The 10,536-nt window shown below is 50.6% G+C and overlaps 2 protein-coding genes across 2 annotated transcripts in view; one reads left to right on the forward strand and one right to left on the reverse strand.

Annotated features, from left to right (window-relative positions):
• The window catches only part of Spidr (scaffold protein involved in DNA repair), a 213,039-nt gene extending 208,135 nt beyond the window's left edge, over positions 1-4,904 (forward strand). The window contains exon 20 of the mRNA XM_005370370.3: positions 4,368-4,904. Coding sequence (XP_005370427.1) covers positions 4,368-4,514 — 147 coding nt within the window. The 3' untranslated portion in view covers positions 4,515-4,904. The remainder of the gene's footprint in view (positions 1-4,367) is intronic.
• A 768-nt stretch (positions 4,905-5,672) lies between these two features.
• Positions 5,673-6,832, reverse strand: Cebpd (CCAAT enhancer binding protein delta). Its single transcript, XM_005370371.2, has one exon. The coding sequence runs from the start codon at positions 6,804-6,806 to the stop codon at positions 6,000-6,002; it is 807 nt and encodes a 268-aa protein (XP_005370428.1). The 5' UTR covers positions 6,807-6,832; the 3' UTR covers positions 5,673-5,999.
• Between the last annotated feature and the right edge of the window lie 3,704 nt (positions 6,833-10,536).

Consider the following 10,536-nt stretch of genomic DNA (forward strand, 5'->3'; position numbering starts at 1 on the left):
GAGAGAGAGAGAGAGAGAGAGAGAGAGAGAGAGACAAGGAGGGAGGGAGGGAGGGAGGGAGGGAGGGGGAGAGGGGGAGGGGGGAGGAAGAGACAGAGAGAGAGAGAGAGAGAGAGTCAGTCAGTCAGTCAGTCAGTCAGTCAGTCAGTCTGTGAGAGGACAACTGAGGACAACTTGTAGGGATCCGGCATCTCCTCCTGCCCTGTAGTTCCCAGGGATTGATTGAACTCAGGTCATCAGACCTAATGGCAGGCACCTTTGCCTACTGAGCCATCTCACTGGCCCTGAGGCCTTTTTAGTTTATACTGTGGGATATTCTGGACTCTGAATAACTGAAAACATTGTTACTATTTCTCAGACCATTTGGGGTTGCCTGCCTTAATTACTATATAATGAGACAGTAAACTGCAGCACGTGCCTCCAAGAAGAGAATTACTTCGTGAAATTGGTCCACACAGTAGAACTTCTGTTCTTCGAAATGCCATTTACCACGCAGAAGCGTTAAGGACTCTGTAGGGGACTGAGGATGTAGCTCAGGTGGTGGCGTGCTTGGCTGGCACGCACAAGATCTGAGTGTGGTAGCACACAGCTGCAAGGTCAGAAGTTCAAGATCAGCCTTAGCTACATAGCAAGTCTGAAGCTAGCCTGTGTCTGCATGAAACCCTCCCTGTCTATAAATAAATGCACTGCAAGGAACTCATGGAATTGATAACCCAGAAAAGGGTGTCAGGGACCTGCTACCTGTGATGACATCAGTCCTATTAAGATGACCAGAGCAACCTTGGCTTCCAAACAGGAGTGCTTTCTTACTGGTCCCCATGGCCCAATTCCAGCTTGAACGTGTGGAGTGTTGACCCTCCTATCAGGTTTCTCCTTAGCCCCTCCTGCCTGCCCCAGCCCCAGCTGAGACACAGAGCCACCACTAACCCTCCTTCATCTCAGCGAGCACTGTCAGGGTTTAAATGAAATCAGAAGACGCATAAATAGACTGAGGATTGTTGCTCTGAGCTGTGGTTCTCAGCGCTGACTTCACAAGGTGCCAGTTTCTGTTCCCCTGGTATAAAACCGCCAGCCATACAGCTCTTTGGTGGCCTTGTACTCTGCCCTGGAACCTTCATCTGAGCTGCTGCTTTGGCAGCGAGTTAGAGCACACTGCTGACTTTCTCAGCAGTCATGGCGGCCTAAGACTTTCAAGGCCATTGCTCACACGGCCCTCACTGTTGCCCATCTCCATGAGGGACTCACCACAAGGATCCCACCATGGTAGCTTTTCCCTCTGCAGAAGGAACAGCTGGTGGTTGGTAGTTAGCCAAGACAGGAAGCATGAGACAGAGACTTGAAGAACTTAGACTGCTTCACAGGGGACAGATAGCAGTGTCTATTGCTGAAATGTGTCTCCTGCCGTTTGGTCCTTATGGGAGGAAGATGAAACAGTGGATGATGCTGGACCAGGAGAACATGGAGACATTAGAGGTTTCCGGTGGGTGTAGGTGCTCAGGTGGGTGCTTGGGAAGGTGGGTCGTAGTTTGCTGAGTATGTCCTGTGGAGAAAGGCGGGGGACAGCGTGGAAAGTCCCGCTTCAGGGTGAATAACAAACCCTCAGCCATCAATAGCTACATTCTGTCCATGGTGCATCAGACTGATGCCTGCCCCCTGACTCAGTGGCCACCGTGAACCCTGATGTCCCAAAAAGACAGTGTCTGGTACCTTCTGTAAGATAATGCCTCTTTGGGGATCAAAACACCAGGAAACACTGGCAGAAATCCTTCCTTTCTTCAGTTTCCTGCTGGCTGTGGTGTATTGTTTCTCTAGCACTTAACTTCTCAATCAGAATGCTCTAGTAGCTGAAAATGTCCTTGTAAGACTTGCAAAGGCATGTGGGCATGTGTGTGGAAGTGCAGGGGTGCATGTGCTTGTGTATGAGTCTGCCTGTGTGTGTGTGTGTGTGTGTGCGTGTGTGTGTGTGTATGTGTGCGTGTGTGTGCGTGTGTGTGTGTGTGTGTAGCTGCGTATGCACTTGTATACGAGGAGTCTACGTGGACACTGACTGTACATGCATATACTCTCCCCTATGGTTGCACACTTTTACACACATGTGCACAGATGTTAAATGAAATGACATGGAGGTCATAGCACTTGGCGTCACCTTTGTAGGTGCTCTAGATTCAGAGTCCACATCAATGGGCAAAGGGCAAGCCATGCCATGAGTACATTTTAGCAAGCTCTCTACACCACCCCCTCCTCTGGTCTCTGTTCAACTTACCTCTGATCTGGAGTGGAGTCTGACAGACGATGGCAGACACAGCTGCAAGTCACCCACTCTAGACTCTGGGGGTTTCTGGGTGAGGATGCACATTTACAGAATCCCAGAGAATCCAGTTAGGGATCTCCATAAAAACCATACTCCCGTCCCTGAACCAAACGTACTGTTTCTGGTTACGATACAGGAATGCGAAATGGTATGTGTTCGCTGTGGTCACACTGTGAGTGTGGAAGCAACAAGACTAACGTTATTGCTGTGTCTCACTAGTGACATTACAGATGTGGGGTTGACATCTGCTCCCTCGACTTGTAGAAAAGGTGTACGTGTATTACATCTTTAAAAAGAATAGAGACCCAGGGGAGAATAGTAGCTGCCCGGCATGCAGAAAAACTTGGGTTCAATCCAAGCACTGTCAGATTTTCTCAAAAAGACATGAAATTAAGTGAGTAAATACTAAAAATCAGATGGACACACATACACATTCATATGGGCAGTGCATGAATTTGCTGATTGAATGTTGTAAATTCACAATGTTCATTTTTCAAAACTACATATGATTTATTAAGTCTATAGGTGATGGAGCTGAACCTAACATTTTACATAGAAATAATTTTTTACTAACCTTTATGAAATCCAAATTCCATATTTATGAGCTGGGCATGGTGTTTTACACCTGTAACTCCAGCACTTGAGAAGTAAGGCAAGAGAATCAGGAATTTAAGGGCATCCTCGGCCACATAGCAAGTTTGAGGTCAGCCTGAGTGAACTACATGGCATGAGACCTTGCCTCCAAAGAAAACAAAAAATTCATACTTTTACCAGAGGAATACATGGGAATGCCTGGGTCAGTTTTTCACACTTAAACAAGCATTGGGGAAGGAAAGCAGTGAGAGACACTGGAGGAACGCTTAGTTGTCCCCTGGCATCCTCCTCCCGCCTGCCACCTGTTGGTGCCTGCTCCTGTGCTGGTGCTCTGTCCAGACCTCTCACTGCAGAGCAGGCCCTGGCCGCCTGCAGGGAAGACCCGCCTCCCGGGAGCCTCTGACCTTCCTCTTCTCCCGCAGGTCTCAGTTTTCCTGTCAGGCTTTTGAACCACACTGTAGACCTTGCTTATTTTGTACTAAGGAATCAAAAACTTGTCAAAGTAATAAGTAAGCTACTGATCCTCTACAAACAAAATATTCAGCCCTCTGCACACAGACAGGCCATTCTGGGATGCACTGGGATGCTTCATCTCTGTTCCATCAGCTGGTACCCTCAAGGCAGGGCTGCAGTCACAGAAGCCTCCCCAGTGAAGGCTCTTCGCCAGCTTCCTCATAGTGCCTGACTGGGCTGGCCACCCTTCCTAACTGAGCCTAGGACATCACTGTGGCCAGCCCAGACTTGGCCAAATCTGTGTTGGCCACATTTTCTGTCCATCTCCTTGACCCAAAGGTCTTGACTATAGATGACCTGAATTCATATGTACAAAAAAAAAAAAGTGTGAGTTTTATTTTCAGTCCACCCTCACCAAAAATGCTCTGAAGTTGGATCTGTAAAAGCCCAGACAAGGCACAGCCACACCAGAGACAGAAGCCCTGTGGCCCAGGACCTGTGTTTATGTCTGAAAATGAAATTTTCTCAAGATTAACTTTGTGAATAAAAACTCAAAGTCTGCACAGAAAGAAATGGTTAGCCCCATGAAACTCAAGAAGAAATGGAATCCAATTGAAGAGGGAAGTTTGGGGCAAGCACCAGGAAATCCTCTGACCAGAAGTGTTGCTAGATTGGGGAAGTGTCCCCAAAGGAAGTGGGAGACTTGCAAGCCAAAAGCCCAGCCCCCATGGAAGGACAGCACTTCCTGTGCTTATTGTCTTTCAAATCCTGTCCTGGGCCCCTTTATCCTGGCAGCCCGAACAGCCAAACTCAACATCAGAATAAAGCAGTAAAGTAGCTCATTTGTTTGCTATAATAAAGGGGGCCTTTATAGTACACCCTCACCCAAGCACCCCAGAAAACTGCCATTGGAAGGAAGGGCCTTTGCCCTGGCTGTGGCATTGTTGGGAACAGAATGTTCGGGACTCCAGGACTGTTTGCTTTAACCAGCTTGCTTCTATCACTGCAGAGTTATGAAGTGAAGAATGTCCTTGGGAAGGAGATGGGACCTTTACTCTGCTTTGTCCAGTCCGTCACCCCACAGCAGACCAGCTGCGTCACACTGGAGGAGATTGAGCTTCTGGATGCGGGAGGAGCCAACCACCCTCCTTCCTGACATCTGGGAACTTTGCACGGAGGGTGGGGCTTGATTTGGGGAGCTATGTTAACACCACAGAGTACTTTTATGGTTTTTAAGTTTAGTAGGTTTCTTTTTTCCTTGTAAATAGCTTAATAGGATGATTTTGTAAATTAAAAATCAAAATACCTTTATTATATTTTTAAATTACCTTCCTCTAAGTTTGAGAACATGTTCCTAAAGCTTGAGTATCTCTGTGATCTTCATTTTGCATTACTTAGGCAATATTACTGATTGATTAGGACATAGCTTTCAAGTATTTAAGACTCTACCCATGTGTGTACATTTTTTTTTTCTTTGTGGTATTTAATGTTAAAGCTTCAAGCAGTATCTCCTATTGAGATGTTGCTGTTCTGCTGTAATAAACAAATGTCCAACCCAAACACTCTGTGGTTCTAGTGTTCTTGAGACTGCCAGAGATGGCACTGTCACCCACACCATATAGCTGAGCTGTGTTAAACAAGTTTCTGTAGCTCACTCCAGCACACACCTGCCAGAGGGCAAAGTTCACACTCACAGTGACCCACCATCCTGTGCTGGATCTGAATTACTAACGAAGCTACATATTTGAATCCTGAAATTTTTTTCTTCTTCACAGTAACATAATAACAAGGCCCTGTTCCTAAGACATGGTTTTCTTAGGAGAAAGGCACAGAGCTTTTTTTGGATTAAGCCCTCAAACATTACAATTAAAGGCGTCTGGGGCTGTCCCTTTTATATCCTACAATCTGACTTTTTCCTGGTGCACACTTTGAAAACTACACCATGTCCCCAGGATTGAGGAAAAGTGAAAGCAAAGCCCACAGGCTAAGAGGAATCCGGTTTCTGGCTCTCTGGGGCTTTCTTCCACCCTCTCACAGCTATTCTCTGGCCAGCCCCAACCCAGTTCTGCACACTCGGGGATCGCACCTTAAAACCTAACCTGGAGTAGCCATGCTTTCCCATGTCCCTTCCGCTGGCAATACAGAGCTTGAGGCCAACTCTGCCAGGCTTCCAAAGCAAGCAAACTCGTGTCTCAAGTCTCCTTACCCCGTGTGGGCACCACACCTGGTCCTGTGGCTCCCAGGTGCCTGCTTTTCCCTGGTGAGGTCCCAGTACATTGTGTGCGGAAGAGACTGAATCTAGGAAGCTGCAGCGATTTAAATGCTTCTTTATTCTTACAAATATTGTAAAAATGAATATAAAAAGCATGCGCAGTCTCTTCCTCTTATCTACAAAAGTCTGTCGGAAAGTCTTCTCTTTCTACAAATGTACCTTAGCTGCGATGGTAATAAGACGTAGAAAACGCTACCATTATAAAAATAATTTAAGGGGGAAAGACTCATAGCTTCTCTCGCAGTCCAGTGTCCAAGCTGCAGCTTCCGGTCGCTCGCAACAAAACTGCAGCGGCTCTGGCGGCGTGTGCTCCTGGCCGTCGGGGGCTGAGGTATCGGTCGTTTGGAGTCTCTGAGCCCGGGCCGCGCGTTACCGGCAGTCGGCGCCGGTGGGCGGCAGGAAAGGCGGACTGGGCAGCTGCTTGAAGAACTGCCGGAGACCGGCCAGGTCCCGCGTGAGCTGCTCCACGCGCTGATGCAGCTTCTCGTTCTCGGCCGACAGCTCCACCAGCTTCTGCTGCATCTCCTGGTTGCGGCGCTTGGCCTTGTCGCGGCTCTTGCGCACAGCGATGTTGTTGCGCTCGCGCCGCTGCCGGTACTCGGGGCTGCCGCGGTCCGGACCCCTCTTGCCCGCGCCCTTCTCTCGGACCGGGCCCGGCGCGAGGCTCGGCCCCGGGCTGCCCCGAGGGGGCTCGGGCGACGTGGGCGGTGTGGGCTGCACCGGGGCCGGCAAGCTCACCACCGTCTGCGCGCACACGGCCACTTGCGCGGGCAGCAGGGAGCCCGGCGCGTCGCTGTCGCCCCAGTCGGGTTCGCGCTTGAGCGGGCCCCGGGCGGCTGCACCAGCGCCTGGGGGTCGCGCGGGGCCGCCGGGCAGCAGCTCCAGGCCGCCCGCGCTGGCCGCTTTGTGGTTGCTATTGAAGAGGTCGGCGAAGAGCTCGTCGTGGCACAGCTCCAGGGTGGGCACGGCGGCCATGGAGTCGATGTAGGCGCTGAAGTCGATGGCGCTCTCGTCGTCGTACATGGCAGGGGCCGTGGAGCCCGGCTCCCCCAGCTCCCCGAGCTCGGGCCCGCGGTTCGGTTTGCCCACTCTGCCCGGTTCGTAGAAGGCCGCGGGCTCCGTGGGCCAGGCTGCGCCGCGCGAGGGGCTGTCCAGGCTGAAAAGCGCGGCGCTCATGGCGGCGTCGGCCCGGCCTGGCGTCCGAGTTGGGCTGTCACCTCGCCGGACCGGGCGGCCGCCTTTTCTAGCCCCAGCTGACGCGCACGCCCCGCCCCGGCCCCGCGGGTCGGGGACCCGAGAGGGGAGGGACCGCCCGCGCTGCTGGGAACGACCCGCCCTCTGCCCGCACTCCCGGCCCTCCCTCCTTCCTGTTTGTGCGGTTTGGAGCCTACTTAGTGCTCTGAGCCTGGAGCGAAATGAAAATCAGGATTGGAGCCCCGACGCGCGCTAAGCGTGCCGCCTTCGGTCCCCGCAGACGGCAGCCCGAGTCCGCGGGTGCGATCCTGGGCGCCGCCGCCGCGGGGCCGGGAGCCAACCTGGGCTCGGGGAGTCGGGGCCAGGAGTCGGGGTCCCAGGCTCAGCCCCCGCCCGTCCCGAGCCAGTGCAGCCAACGGGCGTCTCTGGAACTTCGAACCCGCTCCAGCCGCACTTCTCGGGGCCACTGAGACTCAGCCACCCAGCCTGAAGATGGACGGACGGATGGACGAGACCTCCCCGCTGTCCTCAGAGCCACTGCAGAGTGGCGGCCACCCTGAACACGGGGCACCTGACAGCGCTCCTGTGCGCGCCGGCTTTCTTCCAGGTCTTTGAGGCTCTGCCACCTGCTGGTAGCAAAGTAGCTCGCTGTTTCTTTTCCTTGCTAATTGTTCCCCAAAGAGTTGTTAGTCTAAAGGAACTGTGGCTTTGCTGACAGAAAGGTAAGATAATACACCAATACCTATAAAGAGATGTGAAGTTGCCAGTTCTTAAAACCGCATAAAAAGATGTGTTGCAAAATTCATGAAAAGATGGACATTGCAATGCCATCTACTCGGAGCGGAGGCTGTAGGGGTAGTTGAGAGTTCATGTGCTTGAGTTCCCATCTCAAACATAAGTCAAGAAATTCAAATTCAGGTGTGTCCTTCGTGCCCCTTCTGCTTAACTTATCTTTCCCAGTCACCGGGTATTTTGACCAACATCAGCTGGTCCACCATCACATCCCCAGGAAAATCTTAATGATGGCTTGTGGAATATTTAAATATATTCTGGAAAAGGGTAAACACAGTTGAGAAGTTTAAAACGGTCTTGATGGGGAGAGGCAGGGAGGGGAGCAGAGAAAAAAATACAGAGCTCAATAAAAATCAGTTTTACAAAAACTGATGTTGATGTTAGAACTAATTACCTGTTCAGGTTAAAGCCAGCGTGGATGTGAGCTCATGCACATGCAGAGACAGAGCTATAACAACTTCTTGGTTCTTAGCCCTGGAAGCCGTAGAAGCATGACAAAGGCCCTAATCACTTAGGGAACACTCCGTCCCTCATGGAGGCCTCCTTCCGAGGCTGTTTTCAGTGAGACACCTTCTGTTTCTGGTACTTGAGTCCACACTTAGGAATAACTGAATTGTGTTGACAAGACGGTGGGAGCCGATTAGAAAGACTTAGCTTAGAAGGCCACCGGCACCTTTGGGCTACACCTGCACGCTATGACTTCTGTCTTCAGAAACCAGCCGGCCAGTGCATGGATGTGAAGCCCGCCTCCCACCCCACCGTCCTTCTAGAAAGAAAGGAGACAAAACAACCAAGCATGAATGTTTTGTGACATTTGAGAGCCATCAAAGGCCCCTTAAAAATAACAATGCAAGGGGCTGGAGAGATGGCTCAGCAGTTAAGAGCATTGCCTGCTCTTCCAAAGGTCCTGAGTTCAATTCCCGGCAACCACATGGTGGCTCACAAACATCTGTAACGAGGTCTGGTGCCCTCTTCAGACATACATGCAGACAGACTATTGTATACGTAATAAATAAATAAATATTTAAAAAAAATAACAATGCAAGTGCTGCAACAGGTGTTTGAGATCCCTTCATGACTGTCCGCTAGCTCTCAAGGGTGCTGTGACAAATCCATCTTCCTGGTCCTCATTTAAACTGCTCTCAGCACACCTGTCAAGAAAGCCTTCTGGCTAGGATCCGTGATTTTGCCCATGTTCCCCGCGACGCTCACACATGGACTTCAGTGGAGAGGCTCCAATGAAGACCACTTCAGGAGACTAGCAATGCGGAGGGGTTCTAGAGTCATGGAGCACTGTCAGAGCGGGGTCAGTCTGGTCTCCCGGAATGGCCAGGTCTGTGCATTTCACACGCGCGAGAACAGCTCTCTGCGTGGAATACCCAACGTGAGACATTTCTAACAGTCCTGGCTAAAACTAGAGACGAAATCGAGTCTAAAGAAAAGTAAAACTTAGTTGACATCAGTGCCCTCACAAATCAGATTATACACATAAAAATATTTTGGTATTTCCAAACATATGTGTGTTTTGGATGGAGAGGAAGGGAGGGAGGGGACACATTATAGCGTGCATTTAGAAGTCAGAGAACAATCAAGGGTCAATTCTCTCTTCCCACCATGTAGGTTTCAGAAATGGAACTCAAGTTGCCAGGCTTGGGGGCAAGTGCCTTTACCCGAGGAAGCCATCTTGCCAGCCCCAAATTAGATGGTTTTTTAATAAGCCTTTTGCCCTAGAGCTAATTTTAACTATATTTTTCTATGTGTTGTGTCATAATTGTCTGGTGTATAAATATTATTTCCAAAAATGTGTTCTTATCAAAATAAATCGTGAAGTTTGGAAAAAGGAAAGTCCGAGTCCCAAATAAAACCCATGGGATTAGGGTTGCTCGTTTCTCATGCTTAGTAAGCCTGGGCTTTGTTTAAATCCACCCTAAGGACAGATGTGGTGGTATATACATCTGTGATCCAACATTCAGGAAACACAGGCAGGAGGATTGTAGATTTGAAACCAGCTTGAACTACACATTGAGGTCATAAATCAAAAAGAGAAAGTTGTGATATGTAGCGATTTGAATAAAATTGGGTCACATGTTTGGAAACTTGGTCCCTACTTGGTAGAACTGTCTGGGGAGGATTAGGAGATGTGGCTTTGTTGGAGGAGGTGTGTCACTGTCTTTGAGGTTTCAAAAGACTCCAGTCACTCCCAGCATTCTCTCTCTGTCTTCTACTTGCAGTCTGAGGTGCCAGCTCTTAGCTGTTCCTGATGCCATGCCTTTGCTCAATCATCATGGATTTTAGCGCTCCAAAACGGTATGACCAATTAAAGCTATTTCTTTTGTAATTGCTTTGGTCAGACTCCCACCAGGGAAGCAGGTAGGCTGGCTGCACCCCTCCTCCTGCTCCTTCAAATCCAGTCCCCAGTCAGCACCAGCTCTGTAGCAGAACACCTGCCATGGGTTCCCTTTCCTCTCTGGCCCCATCCCCAGTCGATCAGAAAGACCTCCAACCTTCTTCCCCCAACGTGTCCCATTATCCCAGCTCCCAACACCAGCGGGCATCCGCTGTGGACACTCCAGCTGAGCAGAACAGGGAACCAAGCAAGCTAATGGCGGATCTTCACCACTCGGTCCTCTCCTCCACACCCAGCCCCCAGCCTCAGAATGCCTGCTACAGCCTTCCTCCGCTGCCCTCACAGCCCTCCTCCTCCTCAAACCTCCCAGCCCCCATCTCCAGCAGGCTCTTCAAGCTAACCCACACACTTCTGCCAAGGAAGCAGGGCGGCCGACTGTAGATCCATCTCTCCTCTGCTCCTCCAGATCCAATCCCCCAGCCTCATCCCTGGCTCTACAGCAGATCTTCTGGAGTGACCTCTCTTCGCTGTCCACTCCCAGCGAGTACTGCCTAGAACACCCAGTGGCCACAC

Source organism: Microtus ochrogaster, unplaced genomic scaffold (genome assembly GCF_000317375.1).
Source record: "Microtus ochrogaster isolate Prairie Vole_2 unplaced genomic scaffold, MicOch1.0 UNK77, whole genome shotgun sequence".
In the NCBI taxonomy this organism is placed as follows: Eukaryota; Metazoa; Chordata; class Mammalia; order Rodentia; family Cricetidae; genus Microtus; species Microtus ochrogaster.